Source organism: Perca flavescens, chromosome 6 (genome assembly GCF_004354835.1).
Source record: "Perca flavescens isolate YP-PL-M2 chromosome 6, PFLA_1.0, whole genome shotgun sequence".
Classification (NCBI taxonomy): domain Eukaryota; kingdom Metazoa; phylum Chordata; class Actinopteri; order Perciformes; family Percidae; genus Perca; species Perca flavescens.
In genome coordinates this window covers 15305179-15328638 of record NC_041336.1, presented here as the reverse complement: position 1 = coordinate 15328638, position 23460 = coordinate 15305179, and the positions used below count along the sequence as shown (strand labels likewise).

The 23460-nt window shown below is 40.7% G+C and overlaps 1 protein-coding gene across 1 annotated transcript; it reads right to left on the bottom strand.

Moving 5' to 3' along the window:
- Nucleotides 1–374: 374 nt before the first annotated feature.
- LOC114557641 (CTP synthase 1) lies at nt 375–22120 on the bottom strand. The gene is made up of 18 exons (XM_028581217.1): nt 21662–22120; nt 20838–21018; nt 19443–19613; nt 19095–19195; nt 10211–10327; nt 9947–10030; nt 9599–9679; nt 8337–8488; nt 7980–8112; nt 7789–7877; nt 6578–6672; nt 5431–5493; nt 5248–5291; nt 3893–3989; nt 3748–3803; nt 2351–2447; nt 1388–1532; nt 375–735 (listed from the first exon to the last, which is right to left on the bottom strand). Exons 2-18 carry the CDS (start codon nt 21001–21003, stop codon nt 657–659), a joined length of 1770 nt encoding a protein of 589 aa, XP_028437018.1. The 5' UTR covers nt 21004–21018; nt 21662–22120; the 3' UTR covers nt 375–656.
- Nucleotides 22121–23460: the final 1340 nt, after the last annotated feature.

The following is a 23460-nucleotide window of genomic DNA, read 5'->3' as shown; positions in this document are numbered from 1 at the left end:
GCATCATGATCTTGCGGTTGCAAAAATTGCACAATGTGTATACTGACAGGCTGATGGTTTAATCATTCATATCTCACTCTATTTAAATTAAAAAAATCCTTTTCTGTACAGCTCCACAGAGTTAACGTCAAGAAATCCCTTAACCTTTATACAATCAGTCAAGACTTAAGGTGCTCTAAGTGTGGTTGGGTGACGTCACTTCTTGTTGACGTTCAAAGTATTGTCAAACAAAACGGAGACTAGTTCGCCCCTCCCCCTCCCTTCTGCGCACTACCCCCCCAACCCCACCCCCAAATCCTTCTAGTCAGTTATTAGCTGGAACACTGTTTGTTAGGTTTCATGGTGCAGGTTGGCGCAGTATGTTTTTGTTGCCATTTGTGGAGCCTGGTTTTACAGTGTGTTCAGGGGACAGGCAGCTCGCGGATAGTGGTAGTGATAGTAGAACATTTTGTGGCCTAAAAAAATGCGTGGCATCGCTTAGAGCACCTTTAATATATTTAGCAACATAATGTACCTATCAGAATGTAAAAATGGTATTGTGGCATCAGTTAAGAGCAGAGTTCCTTTTTTTCCTCTGGGCGTTCATCTGCATAAGTGACACACAAACACAACAACTACGTGTTGGATTACGTGTGCTAAAGCTATGTGCTTTAGTATCAAGTCAAAGAGGGGAATTTCAGCTCAGAGATGTCAACTTCAGGAGAGCTGCTGCCACTGCGGTCGCTGTAAGTGTCCCTGCAATGGAAGATGAATACATAAAATGAGTATTATAGCACTAATGCCTGACAGGGATTGCTTTTATTGTGATTGCAGGTGCAATGATGACATAGTGCTGCAGTAAACTAACTGTAAGAGAGTAGATTATGACACTGAATAAAAATAGACTTGTAAATTTCCATTCGGGTTGACATTTCAGTAAATTCAATGACGCATAAAAATGCCAACAATGTATAGTGTAAAGGGTTTAATAAAAACAAAAGTGTAATGTCTTTGTATTTATTACCTATGGTAAAAATTGTTGCCCCATGTATAAATGTCCCAATCATAGGTAAGGTAGAGATTTGTTTTTAACGAGTCAGCATTAATATCAGTTAACAGATTAAATAGGAAACAATATATTCCATGTGCTTAAATATGATTTGATGCCACTCCATAAAGAACCACTTTTAAATTGAATTAGCCAGTGCAGAGAGAAAAATAAAATGGATATTAAGCACTGAAATGATACATAGGTTTACATTTATTGCTTTATTAGTAGAAAAACCATAGTGCAATGTCAGATAATAGTTACATCTGAACTATAAACTGCTGGAGCATCACACAGTAATTAAATTTTGAACTTCCACCAAATGATGTTTGAATAACGCATTGCTGTGTCAGAGCTTACCGTGGCGAGAGACGGCAGCCCTTGGCCAGGTAGCTCTGGAGTTTTCCTGCAGCAGCCAGCAGGAGACCAAAGTATGGAGGAGAAGGTTTGATGGGCCTCGAGGTGAACTCTGGATGGAACTGCACTCCAACAAAGTAACAATGATCTGAAACGAACAAGACAAATGGATTAATACAGACATTTATTCACCTCCACTACATTAGGCTACATATGACACAGTTAGCATGCTACTTGTATAAAACACATGGCTCACACCGGGATTTCACCAGGCGCTGATGCACCGCGTTCCGGCTGCGCCATGGTTTTGTTCCATCCTCCACTGTGTGTCACACCACACCGCGAGTGTTTCAGAAGCAGACAGTTTTGCATCCCGACTTGCAGGTTTGGTCATTTTTCCAAGATATTTTTACATTTAAAAATAGTCTACATAGTTAAATGGTTTCTTCCATTTAATCCAGTTATGAATGACATGGATCAAAGATCTGTGGCTGTGTTTTAGATGTTAAAACAGCGTAGTGATGCGATACAGAATACAATCGGGAGTCTGCACAGGGTGTTTGTTTAGAAAATTGACCGGAAGCTCTAGCCGTTCCACTTCCTGGCCGGCCTGTGCAACGCCCTGTGGCTCTATCAAACATAAACCTAGCGGATTTTTTGCAGAGCAGAGAGCTACTTGTAGGACGTGTTGCGTCGCGGCTGGTGGAATGACACACATCGTCTTGGGTGGCCGCGATTGCTCCAGCGGCTCTGCCTGAACGCAGCGCCGACGTGCCTGTCGGAATTTAGGGCTAACATATCTATACATAAATGACACTCTGAGGCAAAGCATGTAGAAAAAACAAAAGAGATGTAAGCACACATACCAAAGATCTGCCAGGTAAAAGCTTTTAGAAGATATACAGAATGTTGCATTTATTAGCAACAGCGCATGAATGCTTATTTTTAATAAAGCTTTCCACTTACCATCCAATTCAATGACCTCCATTCTCTCTCCTTCCACATCCTCGCCGACAAACTGAAGACCCCTTTTTTCAAAGTGGTGTTTCAGCTCTGGGTTCACCTAAAATAAGCAAAGGTTCAAGGATTTAGGAAAGGTTTTTAAAGGTCCAATATGTAATATTTGTGCTGTAATAAATCCAAAAATGACACCAATGCCTCATCAGATATTAAGGAAACATTTTAAACTGAAATACTATCTTTTCTGACAACAATGCTAATGTCAGTATTTTTTCTTTTTGAAATGTACATTCCGTTACGGAATTTATGTTTATGTTTTGATCTGTGTGTTGTTATCAACGGCCCAGTTTGACAGGCAGGCCGGGTTGCCAGATAAAAAAAACGTAAACCCAGCGCGCTACAGCTGTAACGGTAGTACAGCCATGAAAGCAGCAAACAAACGAACAGGATCAACGGAGATAGATTCTACATGACATAAAAAAAGAAAACAGCATGTTTCTAACAGTTGCGTGACCAGAGACGTAACAACCCCCTGGTAAATATTGGAGCAGCCGACAACGGTGAGTTATTTTAAGCCACGAGAGGGGGGCTGTAAATCGGAAAGAGAGGACCGTGAGTTTGCAGTGTGTTTAGCAATTGTTGCCGTAATTCTAAGCCAATGAAGTGTGTTCCGTCGGCAAGGTAGTGGTATTTTTAGCGTTTCGTATTGTAATTCTAAGCCGAGGAAGTGTGCATGACTGGCGTGTGGAGAGGACAGTGAGGTTGTTGTGTTTTTAGCGGTTCATACTGTCATTTTAAGCCAAAAAAGTGTGTCTGTCAGTTGGGTACAGAGCTCCGCGTGAGCACGGGCTTTTATGACTGTCAATATAGCCAGCATCTACTGTTAGCTACTCCGCTGTGCTGTGGAGTAATGTCTGGCTATGTGAGACTAGCATCTACCGTTAGCTACTCTGCTGTGCTGTGGAGTAATGTCTGGCTATGTGAGACTAGCATCTACCGTTAGCTACTCGGCTGTGCTGTGGAGTAACGTCTGGCTATGTGAGAAAAGCGCCTAGCAACATTGTTGTGAATGTTGCGGTCTCTGCCTGGCAACCCCCGTGAACTTCGAGTCTGGGCAGGGGGGGGGGGAAACGACTCTCCAGTATTTTGAATTGGTAGTGCAGTAACTATTTTAACCGCTAGCTGCCAGTATTACGTACAATATTACATATTGCACCTTTAAGAAATAAGGCTATGAGGCATTCCTATAATACTTCCAACACTAGATTCTGGACACAAAGATGAAAAACAGAAGATTAAAATGGAGCCTCAAGTCCCTGCAGCATGTACCAGCAGAATAAGATTACTCTTGAGTATGCATTTGTTTTGCACTCCCAGACAAAAGTCTGGAAACATTTGTTTACCTCAAATCTGTGTCTGTGCCTCTCGTCAACATATTCCACATCTCCATACAGTTTTCCTAAAATAATGAAATACCAGTCGTCAGAAAAACAAGCTGGAAAGGACAAAAAGCCAACAGTCCACCATTAGTTCAAGGAAGATACGTACTCAGTACACTGGTGCTGGATTTGAAAATGGTCCGCCTCTTCCCCAACCTCATAGTCCCACCCATCTGCCCTGGGTTGTGCTCTGGCATGTCAATCACCTGTCAATATCAAATAGGATAATAAACAAATTCTTGTGAAGACTCTGCTGATAGGATGTGATATGAGCTTGGAAGAAAAAGTCTCTTCTTCTTTTCTCTATTTTGTGCCTCCTCGTCTCCTCACTCCTCCATCCTCCTGCCTGTGACCCGGAAATCAATCTCAGAGCGCCATCTTGAAGGATGTCTCGAGTACTAAAAACGCATCTCAAGGAGAGAGGAGCAAGGAGGCTTGCCGGAGGAGCCATGAGCAAGGACGCAAAGGTGTATCCTTCGCCAAAGTCTTTTCTGCACCTGGGGCATATGAAAGAGGCGTGACACACAGCTGGAATATACAAACCATGACAGCTGCGCCACACGTCGTATTTAATTGACGTTTTAAAATGAAGCACGGATATCGAATTTTGTTAAATGCCTGTTGCCTCGACTCCTCTCTCCTTGTGTCTCTTCCTTGCCTCCTCCGCTGAGTTCCCACTACAAGACTTTCAAAAGGGACGGTTCGCATTACTGTTCACACTACACAACTTGCCGTCTTGTTTTCCCACTAACTAACTGACCGGCAACAGGAGCTCAAACACTACTAGATCTTTCAACTAGTGTCTAAACTACGTTTATCAGGAAAACACACGTGAGAAGTGACACGGGACATGACGTAAAACCATACGAGAGACAGTATTTTTGGATGTCAGCCAGAAACAAGCGCTCCAAGTTATTGGTGGCCGATTTGTAGAGATATAACAAAGTAGAAAAATAAAGATCAGACTCGAGCTCTTTTAGGGGATGTCGTCGTTGGCACACATCTTCACACATCTTTACAATTTATAGCCCGTTTTCTCTGTGTGAAACAACTTTGGTCCGTGTTGAAAATGCAACACATACAGTAAAGTAACAGGCGACCCCTCAGCCCGTGTCTTGCGCTCTTATTGGCTGTAGCTCTCCAGCAGAGTCCCAGACAGCTCCAGACATTTAGCCTGCTAGATATCTGGACTGTGTCCAGAGGCACCAGCGAGCCTCTCGTCTCGTGTTTAACGGTTTACAGGTTGCGCTCGAGCGCTTGCATGCGAGCGCCGAGCCAATGCCAATTTGCTTTCGATATGGGCCTTTTGTCTGGGAGCCCCAATATTGTGGGCGAGCAGACAATCAGGGCTAAAGTCCTGTAGTGGGCACTTGCCATCATGTGGAAGGGACCAAGACGCGAGGAGAGAAGGTGAGGAAAGGAATTGAGAATGCACAAACTGAGAAATAAGAGGGGATAACCTACCACGGGGTGAGTGGATTCTGGATTAAATTCTGTGGAGTTAGCATCTGAAAAAGATAAATAAAACTGATCTAAGATCAAACTTCCCATCTGGTCTGTTGTTCCTATATCATTAAATTAAAAACAGTAGGAATCAAATTTCTCTTTTTAAACAGTGGCCCCAGCTGAACCGCGCAATTATCTTACCTTCCCAGCCGAGAACATTGCGGGCGAACTCACACACTGCCAGCTGCATGCCCAAACACACTCCTGCACAAAACAAGACCAGCAGGATTCTTGCATAATGAGAGCTATTATAAGAACTTGAATAAAGAACAACTAAACACGATCCCCACTGTGCAAACCACTTACTTGACTAACATTGCATGTGATTATAAAGTGCCTATAAAAAGTATTCACCTCTCTTTGGACTTTTTATGATTAAGCATTTTTCTGATCAACAAAATAACGATTCTTTAATGTCAAAAACGGAACAAATCTCTACAAAGGGATCTAAACGATGTACAAATATAACACACAAAGTAGCTGATTGCACAAGTATTTATGCCCTTACTCAGGTCTATAATTTCTACACGTGGCAGCAATTTCAGCTTTGAATTAGGTATATAGTGGGTCTTTAACTACTTTATACACCTGAACAAAACATTTATTTCCTCATTTGTCTTTGCTCAAACTCTGTCAAGCAGCACAGAGATCTTTCATAGAATAGCAATTTGCAAGTTTTGCCACCCTTTCTCAACTGGTTGAAGTTCTGGACCCTGTCCGCCCATCAAATACATGTTTTTCCATTCTGTGTGGCTTGAGCTTAATATTTCAGGTTGATAATAGAGAATAAAGACGAAGAAGAAAGAAATAGAGAGAATACAATCCATCCCAAGTGACAGATCTTTGGGCGACTGTGGCAGCTGCAGGGTGCCATACAGGTGAATAGCACTAAACTTAAAATGCAAAATCTAAATACTCTGGGCTGTACCAGTGTCCAAGCAAAGTGGTGGAATACTTGTGCAATCATTAGATTCTGTTTAAGATTTGTATTTAGTATTGATTTAGGAGGTCTTGTGAAACAATACACATACAACATGAGTTCAAAGCAGCAAATAACTTCCTCAGGACACTGTACAACTTTGCCGTTTTATCCACAGTAATGCAAGTATGAAACTGCATACCAAACAATGCTAACATATCTTTGTCAAGGTAAGCTGACACATAGCAAGGAAATATTTTTTTTTAGGTTTAGGCTTCATCAGGTTCGCTTAGATTATGAAATCTTACAATATGATATAATGAAGGAGAAGGCAACTTATGAGACAAGGTAGTTTTGAATCTCTCTTACCTAGGAATGGCTTATTCTGTTTCCTCGCCCAGTTAATAGCTAGCATCTTGCCTTCTGTCCCTCTTACACCAAAACCTCCTGGTACCAACACACCACTGTGGGAAGGAAGGAAAGAGAGACCACCTCAGTTCATTTTATAAATTAGGCCAGATTATCTTTGAGACAAACCGTGTCAAGACTACTGCTAGTACAAAAATGACTATATACTAGAATACTACTACAAAATACTATGCAAAGACATACATTATTAGGTCTGTAAATTAAGGTGATGGAGATACATCTTGTACTTGGTTGTAATAATTGCAACACCAATGCAAACATTATAATTTTCTGGCATGTCATGAATGACATGAAACCAAAATGCGTTTAAATCCTTACAGAGCATAAATATGATTGAATTCAAATACATAATTGGGAGCATTTTGAGCCAATTTACACATACATTGGAGAAATGTTCCTGAGGCACCCACTACTTTCTGTGATCTCTGTATTAAAATCCTCCATCTCTCCGTATTTAAAGGTAGTCTAGGGGAAAAATGCTGAACAGCTAACGTAACACCCATAAATCTAAGAAGCTAGTTCAATAACATACTAAAGGCTACAAAACTAGGCTGATCTGATTGTGCATCATCTGATTAGCCTACACCTGCTCTCTTCATATATTTTAAATGATTTTAAACTTAGAATAAGGGAAGTGATCACTGCTAAATGCAGTTGCTTCAAATAACTAAACCACTAAATATTGCTGCCCTGTTAATGCACTGTAAAATGTAATGTATTTTGTCATACCTATTGTTTCTGTTTCCCATCGGTTATTGTCCTGTTATGTGCTGGATGCTGCCTGGTGACCCTGTCTTGGCTAGGTCTCACTTGCAAAAGAGGTTTTAATCTCAATGCAACTTCCTAGTTAAATAAGGTTATCATTTAAAACTAATGCATCCAAAAAATAATGCTCTAAAGGCCTGTTTGGCCCCATGTAAATGCCTACTTCAAAATAGCTGCAGGACAAACAATTGTGCTTTTCTGCAAGTAGTACACTGCCGGTGTGGTCTGTGCATGAAGATGTAATAAAAACATTGTGAATTTCTACAAAGCACAGAAGTCGTTGAGCATTTTATGAAGCTGCATAAACCACTGGGCATGACAGCACTCTGCTGCCATCATGTGGCATACATAAGGATGCCGCATCACCAGCGAGCTTGTCTACTCACTGAGAACTGCAGAGTTTTTGCCAGGCCTCATGATATTTCACAGGCTCATTTTGCAGAGTGCCAGTCTCAAGGTCTGCAGAGTCTATGTACTGTAATAACAAACAGCACCATTCAACACACAACTGCAAAGCAGTGTTGCAAAATGCAGAAATCATTATACAAAAACATAAAAATGTGCAATGTTTCCATACCTTGACTTCTAGTTTGTGATTAACGGCGAGGGCGGAGTGCTCTAGGGCCTTTATAACGGAGGTGTAGGAGTCCGATAACTTTGTGTATTTCCCCACTAGGGCTATAGAGACATGCTCCAAGAGACGAGCAGATCTGAGAAGAGAGGGAATTACAGTATTCATATGATTTAACCTCCACAGTGCTGCTGTAGTTACTGGGGAACATTTGTCTTTCAGAGTTCAACATTCTTTGGTTTGTAACACAATTCTGAGAAGTGCCGGAGTGATTAAACGGACCGTTCCATAACTGTAGGGTAATGGTTTGTGTCCATTTCCTTACAACGCTTAAAGTTAGCAGCTAAGACAAAACGTCCTCACCTGTCAGCCATCTCCTTCCACTTTGCGAGCATCTTCCTGGGCCTCATCTCGATGGGCAGGCTCAGCCGCTGACAGAGGTAGCTCACAACACCCTGGTCCTCCAGCAGCAGGGGCACTCTATAGACTGAGGACACGTCATGGACACAGATCACCTGGAAAGGAAAACAAAAATGTGACTTCGGTTTTAGTTTTGTAATTGATAAAAAGGGCTGAGCAATGTTAACATTTTCATATTAACTTAATCAATTAAATAGAATTGTCCCAGAAAACATGAATCAAATGTACAGTATACTATTGATTTTTTACTTTGTTTCTTAAGATTTTCGACATTTGAGGCTAAAGTTCTCAAAATACATGAAGGAGACATAGCCACACATGTTTACACATAATCAGATTACCATTTAATCAATACGATAGCAGCATACAGTAGGGATGTCATGAGAACCAATACTTGGTACCAAAATTCTGAAAACATGACGGTACTCCTTTTTCTACAATACCGTAGGTACCCGGGGATGCAATTCTTCCGGACCTGACAGAGGAAGTATATACACGCCATAAGTGTTCTAGTCTGCCGCTAAATGCGGGAGAAGAAGAAAGCCGACCGGCACAGAAAAACAGAGTGCCTCATCTCCGTGCACGGCTTTAATGTAACGTTACATCTACAGCAACGGCTTTCACGACTTCACCTGGAGCTGCCAAACAGAAAGTAAGTCTGTTTCTCTCTGCCGTTGTCGGTCACAGCCTAACAACGTTAGCTCTGATAGCTGACATTAGCTAACTTTAGCGCTTGTATTAGCGGACCTCTATAACACCAGTTAACGTAAGCCAGCCCGGTTCTATGTGAAAAACAACAACAGCAGAGGGAAACAGACTAACTAAACATGCTTGCTTGGAGTTCCGAGTGAACTCAGGGAAGGCTGTGTGGTGAGGCCAGGCTTTACAGCAGCGGGCTGTGCGTCCAGTGGACTGACGTTTTCTCCAGATGACCTTTAAATCACGCTCTCCTTACCCCCTCTACTCGGACCACACCAAACCAGTAAGGTATCGTGACATCCCTAGCATACAGTGAAGTAGCTGTTATCCTTATTAAGTTCATGTCCCTCTTATATCTACCTTTTGTATTATCAAATAGAATACCACATCTGCAGATGTAGGGGTTGACAACATGAATTGTACTAGTTCATTACTCATATTGGCAGCATAGTCTTCACATAAATCTTCAAGTGAGGTGGTTTATTGTAAGACAGCACACTAGTCACCTGTGTGGGCTCCACATGACAAAACATGGAGATCTTCTCCTTGACAGCGGTTTCTAGGGGCGATGTACAGCGGCACATTATCTGAAAAGAATCAATACATTTATTTTTATGATGATAATATACAACATGACATGGATATAGCCTAAAAAGATTCCTATATAAACACCATCTTAGATTGTATGTCATATGTCAGATCTGATTAGGTTGTGTACACCATGAGATGAATACATAACCAAGAATCATTGGATATAGATTTCTACGCAAAGGGAAAGTAGACGCATGGCCTGTTTATATCTGGGATGCAGGAGGGAACGCCAAGTTCTAAGGGCAAATTGTAATCAGACTCACCAAGTCTGGAGACAAGCCTAGCCCTCTGAGCTCTCGGACACTGCTCTGGGTCGGTTTGGTTTTCTGCTCCCCTGTGGTATTCGGCTGAGGACACAAAAGCAAAGCCACCTACAAATTGTTGCATAAATGGGTGTGACAAATAAACCAGTGGGGATTTTTACTGTTCTCTAGCACCTTTCTTTCAAAAAACAAACATAGCACAGATCTAGTGATCCTGCAGTTATCCCATTCTACTTGACATGCGTGTTCACCAGTGTGCCCTACCTGTGGTACCAGGCTGACATGGATGTTGCAGAAGTTCTCCTTCTTCACCTTGAACTGGAACTGTCTGAAGGCCTCGATGAAGGGCATACTCTCAATGTCCCCCACTGTGCCTCCCAGCTGTTGACACAAAACATGCTTAGCCCACAGAACTGCATAGACAAACTCAAAGGATGGTTCTCAGCGCCTCGGAAAGTATAGTATAAAAAAGTAAAGTAAGTGTCAGTAGCTGTACTTGGCCAATAACATTGTCAGAGCTGGTTCTGATGTATGGTAATGAGAAGAGAACTGCTGGCTGCAGGATAAACAAACCAGTTTGTGTAAGTTCAGCAATTTATCTGCTTGCTGAACGAGGTTATTATAGTTTTTCATTAGTTTTGATTTTGATTTCATTTTGACTTGGTTTTCAAATTCAGTTTAGTTTATTAGTTTTTAAAGTGGATTTGCGAGTTTAGTTTAGATTTTTTGAAAATGCTTAGTTTTAGTTTAGTTTTTATTAGTTTGGGGGTGCAGAGTGGAGGTAGAGGAAAGACCATCGGAGAGACCCATAACGTTCTGAAACACATGGCGAAGGCAGAGAAATCAGTACGACCTAAGTGATCCAAGGTGTGGGAGCATTTCACACTAGATACATCGAAAAAGTGTGTTAATTGCAAGATATGCAAAAGCGACATGGCCTGGCACGGGAGCACCACGGTGATGATTCAGCACCTAGAACATAAACATGTTGGAGTCCTTGATGAGGAGGAGTTCAACAGCAGGGTAAAGTCACTACAGAATCCTACTTTTGTTCCGTTTTTAAAGTGAGGAACGTAACGTCCCTCCAGTAGCTCTTCTGGTGCTGGCGTTTACTCGTGATTAAGCTTGACAAGCATGACAAGTTAGCTCGTTAATAACAGCAGTAAAGCAGGGGTGGTATAGTTTGCATGACTAAAGACACGTTTTTATTCACTCGTCTTTTTTGGCCCATTCATTTTTCAATCTGTTGTCATGTATATATTCTATGCTTTGTCCCATATCAGTTATTGTTTTTTTTTGTGTGTGTTGTACTTTTTAATTTCATTTTAAAGTTATTTTATAGCACTCACTCATCTTAAACTGTGTTTAAATGAACTTAACTTGCACTTACTACAATGATGGTAATAATTTAATGAATAATCTTCAAGTGAACTTGGGTGTGTGTGTGTGTGTGTGTGTGTCTCGTCTGTATCTGCTCTTTGGGTTACTTACCTTTACACACCTAGTAACTAAAACAACAAGTATGTATGTAAGTATGTATTGAGTTGATGTAAATTGTTTTGATGTAAATTGTTTTATTACACATACTATCTATCTATAAATTGCAGGAACGTCTTTCTGTCTGTGTGTGTGTGGTGGGGTGTTACGCGCATCTCTCTCGAACAGTTAGTCCGATGGATTTAAAACTTGACAGGTGTCTTGCTACGGGCACAAGTAAGTGCATTGCCAATTTTGACGTTGTTTGGATTAGAAATGCAAAAGATATCGTTAAATATATAGGTAAAAGAAGCACACATTGGCTTTTGCCACTGGCCGCTCCCCCTCTCACACTGCATGCAAACACTGACTGAGCACCCGTTTGTGTCGTGACTCACTCAGATTTTTCACGTACTACAGGAGACAACACCGTCCACACCCACACACAGAGTTGATTAACGCAGATATGTGCTGTTTAGCTCTCATAGCGGGCTGGTGGGCAGCGCACTGCCATGAGTCCATGACGCTAATGTCGGATTACTCCACATTTTCATTGTGATATTTTGTATTTCAATTCTGAATCTGCAGCGTTCTCTGTCAGGTAAATCTGTAAGTTAGTAGTAGGCCTACCGCCTCGGGCTTGGACCCCTCATACAACACCATCTCTCCCTCTCTACGCACGCACACACAAACGGTCCGGTTCTGGTGGTGATTAACGCAGATATGGGCAGTTTAGCGCTCATACGACATCTCTCTCTCTCTCTCTACACAGGTTTTGGTGGTTGATGAACGCAGATATATGCTGTTTAGCGGAGGGTCAGTGGGTAGCGCACTGCCATGAGTCCATGACGCTAATGTCTGATTACTCCATATTTTCATTGTGATATTTTTGCGATTACATTCTGAATCTGCAACGTTCTCTGTCAGGTAGCCTAAATCAGTAAGTGAGTAGTAGGGTATACAGGGGAGTTGCATTTGAAGTGGTTTGGTTTCTGTAAGTAATTTTGGGGTAGGCTACAATTTGGTTTTGATGAATTCTACAAGCAGCAATACCACAGGCAAAGCAATCGGCCATTCCAAACAGGCACATTTTCAATGGGCACTGCACTAGTCTTTTTGATTCCAGAAAAAAAAACAAAAAAAACACAGCAAACCATGAGAGGCTTCTTGATGGGAAATGCACATGTACTTGACAGATAGTATCCTCGTCACTGACATGAGGCCTCTGACGATGGTTGAAGACGACTGCTTCATTAAAATGATCCACACCTTGAACCCTGGTTACACTCTGCCCTCCAGGACCCACTTCACAAAGCTCATGGAGAGAAAATATGAAGAGACATTCAAGGAAGTGAAGACTGCAATAAACACCAACAACAGCAAACTTGCGATCACCACTGATGTGTGGACAAGTGTAGCAACTGAAGCCTACCTTGGCGTTACATGCTACTACATCACAGATGACTGGGACATGCAGTCAATCTGCCTCACCACTATGCCACTGCAAGACAGACATACTGCATCGAACACTGCAGAGTGGTTGGAGCAGGTAGTGGCCAGATTTGAAATTCCTCCTAGACCAATCATTGCCATAGTCCATGACAATGGTGCCAATATTGTGGCTGCAGCAAATATCCTGGAGGAGAAGCATGGGTGGTCCTGTCTGTTGCACTGGCCATACTTTGCAACTTGTGATCAATGCTGCGTTGAAGCATCCAAGCATTAAAAAAGCTGTCGGGACTGCAAGATGTCTGGTAGAACATTTTAAGAAAAGCGAGCTAGCCAGCAGTAAACTCAGAGAGAAACCACAACAAATGGCCACACCTGAGCACAGCCTTGTTCAAGACATAAAGCACAAGGTGGAATAGCACATTCTATATCAGGGGTCGGCAACCTTTTTGATATGAAGTGCCCTTTTCAAAATTTCTTGTTTATTAGTGTGCCATGTCAACATTAAGTTTAATTATGAAATCACATCAAAATTTAATATCCAGGGAATCTGTCATTTTATTCCATAGCATATTCAGGACCTTGTAATTGTTATTATTGTATATTATTATTATGATTATGGAAAGATGGTTTTAGTATGCAGCGTCCTGATTGGTGGAAAATGGGCTGACAAAAATATCACTGTCAAAGAGCCTGAAGCAAAAGTTGACGTGGAAAAGCCCAGCTTTAATGATGAATGGACTGATAAGCAGGTCCTGTATGCCTCATTTTCAATGAAACGATGCTATGGCAAAAATAATAACACAACCAGCATCATTATCAAGAATGAAGTACACGAACGTGCATATTAAGTAGCCACATGTATTTGTTTTGGTATTATAATGCGTCCATATTTACTGCTCCAGCGGAGAGGATGGTTTCTTCAGCCAGCTTAAGTTTATAAGAATTTGTCCAAATTTCAAGATTCCCTGCAAACTAAGATAAAAAGATTTTTGTTTTAGCTTGTTTTGTAAAAATTTGCTATTTGCAGAGTAGAGCTGTGTTTGCGTAAAACAGCTCGGCGGACAAGAGTGTACTAAGCAGACAGAGCAGATTGAAATATCGCTTTCTACATGTTTATGGCGGTCTACACAGGTGAGTGCATTGATAAATATTGGCTTTTAACTCACGAAGATTTTAATGTAGCCTACTTACAGTAACAAGAGTGAAAAAAAAAGTGAAATTAATCTGTGAGTTCATCTGCCCCAGCGGCCGTTGGTAATCCTCTTTGTATTGTTCCCAGTCAGAGATATGAGTCAAACTACTGTAAATAACAGGTCGCGCAACTGTGAACATTGTAATTTGGCATGCGGATGAGAGAGTGCTTCAGCATTTCAACCATGATTTCAATGACATCAATAACTCTCTTGCACACATATTGCCAGCGTGCCATTGGTTAAGGTCCCGCTTGCCCACGGTGGCACGCGTGCCTAAGGTTGCCGACGCCTGTTCTATATGATAAGCCGACTGCTTGAGCAAAGGTGGCCTGTAACAGCAACATTGTCCGACAGCTCTGTCACACAGAGAGGCAAAAAGGTACCTGGATTTGAAACCAGACCAGTGAAGCCTGCTAGAAGAGCTTTCAACAGTCCTCAAGCCTTTTGAATGGGTCACTGTGCTCATGAGTGAACAGAAATATGCAACCATATCTGCAATACCTCCACTTGTGAAGGGGCTGTTGAAGTCCACCCAGAGTGCTGCCTATGAGTCAGCTCCGCTGCAGGCTTTCCAACTCACTGCTGTGCAGCAATTGCAGGAGAGATGGAAAATGGAGACTGCGTTCTCAGATAGAGCACCAAACACAGGGATTCTTGCGATGGTCCTTGGAGCCTTTAGGAAACTGAAGTGTTTCACCTGATGAAGTCCTACATGTTCAAACTAAAGTGCAAACAATGGCACTTGAAGAGAGAAGGAAGATGGATGTGCGACAGCATGGCAGTTGCAGTGTTACCACCACCGATACTACAGCTACTGAATCAACACCTCTAGCCACTCTACTTGACTGACTCCTTGGTACTGATGGTGAAGCTTTGTACTGAGGATGTCCACACCCAAGTGAGGAACAAAGTCCTCACATACTATGGAGAAAAGAGCCTTGCCAAGGAAGAAAACCAATTACGGTGGTGGAAGGCTAACAATGACAGATATCCCATGTTGGCCAGGCTAGCCAAGTCTTACCTATGTATCCCTGCCACCTCAACACCATCTGAGCGGCTGCTTTCTACAGCAGGAAACATAGCCTCCAAGAAAAGAGTGAGCCTGAGCCAGGAGCATGTGGACAATTTAGCATTGCAAGTGTGTGTGTATCTGTGAGTGTGAGAGTTTGAGAGTGTGTGCATCTGTGAGTGTAGTGTAGAGAACAAGTTCTAAAGTTCAAACAAATCCTGTTAAGTTTTCTGATTTGTATTTTTCTTTATTTTTTATAAATTATTTATTGTTCTAACAGCTCAGGTCCCTTTAAACAAAAATATACATATTTTATGCAGATGTAAAGCATACATGTGTATGTTTTTTAGGTTAGTCCATTTTCTTTTTTATTATTTTTATCAGCTCAGGGATGTTCAAGGAGCAACCCGTTTGTGCACTTTCTGAAGATTTTTTGCACTGTGAATTTGCAGTTCTGTTTTTGAATAAAAGGTTGGAAATTAATGCTTTTTAGTTTTTTTGCCGATTTATTGATTAATTGAAAAAATAATCGACAGATTAATCTATTATTAAAATAACCGTTAGTTGCAGCCCTAGTATTCACAATGTATTCAACAATACTACTGGTACATAAAACGTACATACGAGGATGAGCACAAATATGTAGACAGTCTACACAAGAAGTCGTAGTAAGTGCAAAATGTGCAAGTGACGTGTTTCAGGAAAACAACCTAAATAGCCAATAGACTAAAGAAGACATACAGTATTGGGCAATAGTCTTAGGCAGGTGTGGAAAAATGCTGTAAACTAAGAATGCTTTCAAAAATATAAATAATGATTGTTTATTTTATCAATTTAAAAAATGCAAAGAGACCAAAAAACAACATCTAAATCACATCAATATTTGGTGTTACTACCCTTTGCCTTCAAACCAGCATCAATTCTTGTAGGTACACTTGCAAAAAGTCAGGGAACGCTGAGGATCGTAGACGCTTTGGTCGGCCAAGGAAACTTAGTGCAGCAGATGAAAAACACATCAAGCTTATTTCCCTTCAAAATTGGAAGATGTCCAGCAGTGCCATCAGCTCAGAACTGGCAGAAACCAGTGGGACCCAGGTACACCCATCTGTCCGGAGGAGTCTGGTCAGAAGTGGTCTTCATGGAAGAGTTGCAGCCAAAAAGCCATACCTCCGACATGGAAACAAGGCCAAGCAACTCAACTATACACAAAAACATTGGAACTGGGGTGCAGAAAAATGGCAGCAGGTGCTCTGGACTGATGAGTCAAAATTTGAAATATTTGGCTGTAGCAGAAGGCAGGTTGTTTGCTGACGGGCTGTAGAGCGGTACAATAATGAGTCTGCAGGCAACAGTGAAGCATGGTGGAGGTTCCTTGCAAGTTTGGGGCTGCATTTCTGCAAATGGAGTTGGAGATTTGGTCAGGATTAATGGTGTCCTCAATGCTGAGAAATACAGGCAGATACTTATCCATTATGAAATACCATCAGGGAGGCGAATGATTGGCCCCAAATTTATTCTGCAGCAGGACACCGACCCCAAACATACAGCCAAGGTCATTAAGAACCATCTTCAGTGTAAAGAAGAACAAGAAGTCCTGGAAATGATGGCATGGCCCCCACAGAGTCCTGATCTCAGCATCATCGAGTCTGTCTGGGATAACATGAGGAGACAGGATTTGAGGAAGCCTACATCCACAGAAGATCTGTGGTTAGTTCGCCAAGATGTTTGGAACAACCTACCAGCCGAGTTCCTTCAAAAACGGTGTGCAAGTGTACCTAGAACAATTGATGCCGTCTTGAAGGCAAAGGGTGGTCACACCAAATATTGATTTGATTTAGATTTCTCTTCTGTTCATTCACGGCCTTTTGTTAATTGATGAAAATAAACTATTAACACTTCCATTTTTGAAAGCATTCTTAGTTTACAGCATTTTTTCATACCTGCCTAAAACATTTGCACAGTACTGTACGTGAGCAGGTGTTGTGAACTTTGGTTAAGTGAAGTGGCGAACCTTTTGAAGTCAAATCGACTCACAGTTGTGTAGACATCCCAGTATCAATACACATATTAACCCACGCTTCCTTCCACTTGTTCCTGCGTATTTACTAACCAGCAGCTATCGGGTCGCCGGTGAAAGCACACCTGTAGTGTTCTGTCCTACGGTTGTCTCCGTTATGCTGCCTGGCCCTGTACCCATACATCCACGCCCTGTACCGGGGGTTAGCTTCTGTTTCGGGGAAAGGGGGCTTTGCGTTCTCCTTTACCTTGTTAAGGTAAGCTAGGTTAGCCTCCTTGTGTGCTCTTCTCATGTACTTTCAAATTTGTGGGATTTTTCCCCTTTAATAAATTGTCCACATATTTTACTATCTTCCACTGCAAGGAACTTGCTTTTATCTGACACAATCTGACACAAATAGGACTCTGCCGCTTTCTTTCGCCTTTCGGTACCGCCATGATGCCAGACGAGGGGTACGGACTATGTTGTGTTCAATTTGACATGAATGTTGGAATTTCTGGTTCCCAGTCAGAAACCAAATAAGTCTACGGCATAGACTGTATAAAACAGGTCTATGGTCGGAAATGTCAACTCTGAAAGATATAACATTATTTGCTCTATGAAAGACATTGACAAAGACAAAAACTAAGGACATTTACTCAATAATTTTATTTTAGTTAGTTTTGCAAACAGACATTACAGTTTTAGTTAGTTTTTTTTGTAATGCCTCGTTTTGATTTTTATTTCAGTTTACGACGATGTTTTTTCCCCACCTAGTTTTCATTAACGATTATAACCTTGTTGGTGCTAATATGTTCTATTGTTTCAGGCAACATGCTTAAACACACTAAAGAAATGACACTTTTGACTTGACAGTTAAGGTTTTCAGTGTTCTTTTTAGGGCTGTCCCAAACGATTATTTTTTTAAACGATTAATCTAGCGATTATTTTTTCGATTAGTCGACTAATCTAACGATTAATTTTTCAATTAGCGATTATTTTCCCATTGCTCAATTATTTACAATTTACACAAAAGAAATTTCATTAAGGTTCAAATCTCTATTTATTAAAATTGTTTAACACTGCACTGTTCAAGTAAAATGAATTTTTAGTGCAACCTTAAGCCAGATGTAGGCTAGCAATCCAACAACAAAATAAAGTCCCTTTCAGGAGGAATACAAAAATAAAAACCTAAAGTAAACAAGCAAGTGCAAAAAGAGTAGCCTGTATTTGCTTTTTTTTTTTTTTTTTTTTTATAAAATAGTAGGTAAAATAATTATTAAGCTCTTGTTTAACATCCAAGCTCTTTTCCCTTTAATTTAACTTTAATTATTTGTATCTAAAGGCTGGTTAAGCACTGTAGGGAGGAGAAGTTGGACAGTTTTTTTGCATTTCCACTCACATACTCAACAACTGCTGAACAACACCGACACACAGTCCTCGCCTTATCCATCACTCTCTCGCCTGTAGCCTACTACTGGAACTGACCCGAAGACCGAAGTTTTCGAGGCGGGGACGGCATGAGACGAGAGGACATGACACGGGAGGGTCCAGGCTGCAGCCATACAGTCTCGAAGTTTTCCCAAACTTGTGATCTTAAAGAGGCCGGCGGGGAACTCTTGTGGGTCGCCACCACTCGCCATACTCGTCCTTTCGTGCTGCTATCTCTGACTCACTCACTGGACCGTCGACCTGACAAAAACCTGCATGTAGGCGGAGGAGCTCGGCTAGCTTCAGAGCTAAGGCAGGGCTACAGTTTAGGTGTCCCTAGAACCCGCGTATCTAACAGTAGTTCCACATTACATTAGTTCTGCATTACATTAATTAATTTGCACGCAAGTTGTATTTATTCATTTTATTTAATGACGCGTCAACGCAAATCAGTTGTGTCGCCCCATTTACGTAATCGATGAATCGTCCCAGCCCTAGTTCTTTTGCATTAAATCCAAAAACCAGTTTGGCCTTCTTACATAAATTCCCACGTGATGAGAACAGAGACAAATACGTACAAGTACGACTTACCTCTATGACACAAACTTGAGGCTCCACACCATCACTATCTACCGAGATCCTGGCCTGCTTCATCACCCACTCCTGGATGGCATCTGTGATGTGTGGTACCACTGAACAGATTTATTGAACAAAAAATTAATATAAAAAAACAATCATCACTGCTCATTGGACATACTTGTGAAGAAAAATACAGCTCCTGACAAATTATCTCTTCTACAGACACACTGGAAAACAAAAATGCAAACAAGTGTGCTGCTGTGCAGCACGTTCGGCACCAAACCTTCATTAAATGTGGGGGTGCAGAATTTAAATAGTCACGGGGAGCTTGCATGTTTTGGAGTAGGTGCACTCACTCACCCTGTACAGTCTTGCCCAGGTAGTCTCCCCTCCTCTCCTTGTTGATGACCGACTGGTAGATCCGTCCAGTGGTGAGGTTGTTGTCTTTGGTAAGACAGATGTCCAGGAAACGCTCATAGTTCCCCAAGTCCAGATCCACCTCCCCGCCATCATCGAGAACAAAAACTTCACCTGCAAACATCCATTTATCGTAGGGTTAGTGAAGCGGCAGATCCAAAACTGGTAGCATTTCAGGGATCTGTTCACTGTAGGGATAGACGGATTATTGGCCCTGTCCGATTATCAGGCCCTTTTTTGGCAGATCTTTGCAGATTATCTGTATCTGGGTTTTATTACTGATAACCGATAAAGTTAATAAATTAAAAAGTCCGCTACTTCGGCTCCGCTACAGCTGTGTCTGTCACTCTGCTTCAGTTTCACTCACCATTAGAGTTGGGTATCGTTTGGGTTTTTTCCGATTCGGTGCTAAAGCAATACTTTTAAAACGGTGCCTAAACCGATACTTTTTAATAAAGTAAAAACAAAATAGAAGGGTACTAAACAACGGCGATATTAAAGAACGGCTTGTTTATTGCTAAGGCCATATGGTCAAAGTTAAAGATTTAATAATAATGTAATAACTATAACAATAACTTATTTCACCAGTAAATTGCTGTTCAACGACAAAAACAACCACCAGATGGGAAAAGGGTATTTTGCAATAACTTGTTTTAGTGCTACCTGTTTTAAGTGAACGTACCGTCTGTGTTGTTTAATTCTGACAGCAGCAGCTGCTGCGCTGCAGAGCAGACTGTGTTGCATCCGTGTTGGAATCCTCTACAGTGAAATACTGTCGCACTTCACACTGTTTAACGTTAGCGGTCAGCATTTTAACTGTGTTTAATACAGCTGCTAGCTAAAGGTAGGCTAACGTTACCTGCTGTCGGGTGTAGTGTAAAGTCAGGCACCGGAATTTTCTTTTTTATCCGGGCTCGTTACTACCGTTTACGTCGGCACCGGTGCCCTATTGGCACCGCGTTTCGGTATCCAACCCTACTCACCACTGAGTCTGACTTAATGTCCCGCCCACAACACTATCTGACTGTGTTTTACTGTGTATTACGTTGAAAGTTCATAATTTATTAAATAATTGCTTAAAGCTTTTTTTTAAAGTTGTGTGTTGCAGTTTTTAATATTCCAAAATTTTGACTTAAAGATTTTCATTTTCACTGTAAATGCATATCGGTTCCAAATATCGGTTTCATTAACTACTAATAAATTGGTCTCAGCCTTGAAAAACCAAAAATATTCAAAATTCAATATTCAAATATTAACTGTAGGACTAAACCACATAAATAAACGGCAGAGGATACGTGAAAGACAATGTAAAGCAACCTGGTTGACTCAATTACTCACCATGTTCATATGGAGAAAAGGTGCCAGCATCAATATTGATGTACGGATCAATTTTAATAGCTGTGACGTGAAGGCCGCAGGACTTTAGAATTGTTCCCACGCTGCTGGCAATGATGCCCTTACCAATACCAGATATGACACCACCGGTAACCAGGATGTACTTCATAGTGGGATGTGTACACTAAAAAAGGAAAAAAACAACAACGATGCACTACATTTTCAACTAATCCTGTTCAACTACATGTGAGATGAAGAGCTGATGCAATAAAGTCTACTGTGGATGTGCTCTATTGTTAAAAGTCTCCATCAGTTTAATTTGGTCTTCTCACTGGTTCCCATTTAAAACTCCTTTTATTCCTTTTTTCAAACTCCTTACCAATGTAACACTCCACAAACATGTATCAGCATTACAAGATATTAAAATAAAACAAAAAAAGAAAATCTGGCAGTGGTGACATTCATGACATGTCATTTGAAACTTGGAGGTGCGACTACCCATTTGTTTACATTATCCAGATGTATATGGTGGCATGGTGAGTAAATCCAACAGAACACATCATACAAAGCTGTTAAACCGGAGCTAACGTTACTTGGGAAGATTGCCCTAACGTTAGCACAAAATAACTGCTTCGCCACGAAATGTTATTCGACACTGAGGTAACTGTAAAGGTAATATGATCAGCTTACGCGCTACAATTAGGATAGCAGCAGTTAAGTTAGCTAACGTTAGCTAATTGTGACCAATTTTGAGACAACGACTAACTTGGCAGTATTTTAAGCTATTAACAGTCTCTCTAGCACACCATGAATGTCAAAACACTTACCAAACGGCTAAAGAGAAATACATTAGCGTTTCAATGTTGTGAGTTTACGAAGCATCCGTCTCCACGTTCCTGCTGCAGTAGAAACACGTGTTCACTGATCCACTTGTCCTCCTATACAGCTTGTTTTTAGTGATGTTAGGTGCGCAAACGAATCGTTCTTTTTGAACGACTCTTAAAGATCAACTCGTCAACTCGATTCGCAATCAGGAGTGAATCCAAAACATGGATGTATAAAGATAATCCACAAAATGCTTCCGTGTAGTACATGCGCAGTTGTGCATAAGAGCCAGCCCCCCCTTAAGAGCAGCTGCTCCCAAAAGAGTGGATAAAACGGATTATAAAACACCCATGTGATAAGGTCGATCATGAGTCGGTTCTTAGGATCGTTTCGCTAGTGGAACGTTCACTACATTGTTTCCGATTGTTTTACTACGTTTCACTGTTTCATGGGTAATTATTTGCCCTCTTCTAGCCTCGCAGGCAGAACTTAGTCTACCGCCCCCACAGGATCCACCAATGAGGTGACGCATTCAGGGTTATGTTACTCACAGAGTCTCGCTGAGAGGCTGACCTCTGGGTGATCATTTCCCAAAACCACTACCACTAGTGTTTTCACCGTATGACGTCACATGCATTGGAGTGAATGAAGTATTTCAAGGTCAACGCAAGTGCAATTTATTATATCCATAATAATGGCCATGAACAATTTCAAGTATTTCTGTATTAACCATGTAGGCTATTAACACTACATATACCTCAGATTCAATACTGTACATGATACCCTACCTAGACAGAGCCCTACTGTTAACCTGTTTATATTGTTATGATCCATATAGGCTACTGTTTTGGCATTGCATATATTGTAGCTATATATTTTGAATTTGTACTTCATTTGCACATTATTTTGGTTATCTTAGACTTTTATATTTGCACTCCTCCCACTTTGTATTGCAACTGCTGTACAGCAATTTAAATAAAGTTGTATCTTATCTTAACCTATTTTTGAAAAATTGATCAGCCTTATGAAATATAATGAGTTAATGAAGTGGTTCTGTTCTTGTGTAAACTGAGATCTTTACCATGACATATCTTGCAATATAATCTCATATGTATATATATATATATATATATATATATATATATATATATATATATATTGTTTTTGTTTTGTTTTTTATTTCCTTTACTAATAAATTGAAAATAATATTGATTATTTATCAATTATTATATTTATCTTATGATCCTGTCACCTGTTCTTTCAAACATAATTTTCACCACTAGATGGCATATAGGTTCTATGTTGCATTATTTATCATATATATATATATATATATATATATATTATACAGTTCATATATATATATATATATATATATATATATATATATATATATATATATATATATATATATGATAAATTGAGCTATTAACATGGTTATTAACACATATTGAAACACACATATTGAAACTAGTGACTTTATGGGAGGATTAAGACATCAGATAGAGCAACAAAGAGATTCATGCTGGTGTAAGCAGATACCCTTATACATTCTGGTTTGGTCAAGTGAGGCACTACAAAATAGAGCAATGGTCCCTCAAAACCACTGATACAGTAACACAGTCTGTGAGATATGAAAGTTTTCCTTCATGTATTCAATGTCACTCTGTTCCAGTTTCGCTAGGTAATGAAAGTAGTGATTCTAATTCATTTCTGCCCATCATCTTGATCTAATTAAAGACCTCATCCCTGCCACTTCATTTTCATAAGCTGTTCCCTTCAATTATATCAGACAAGTGAG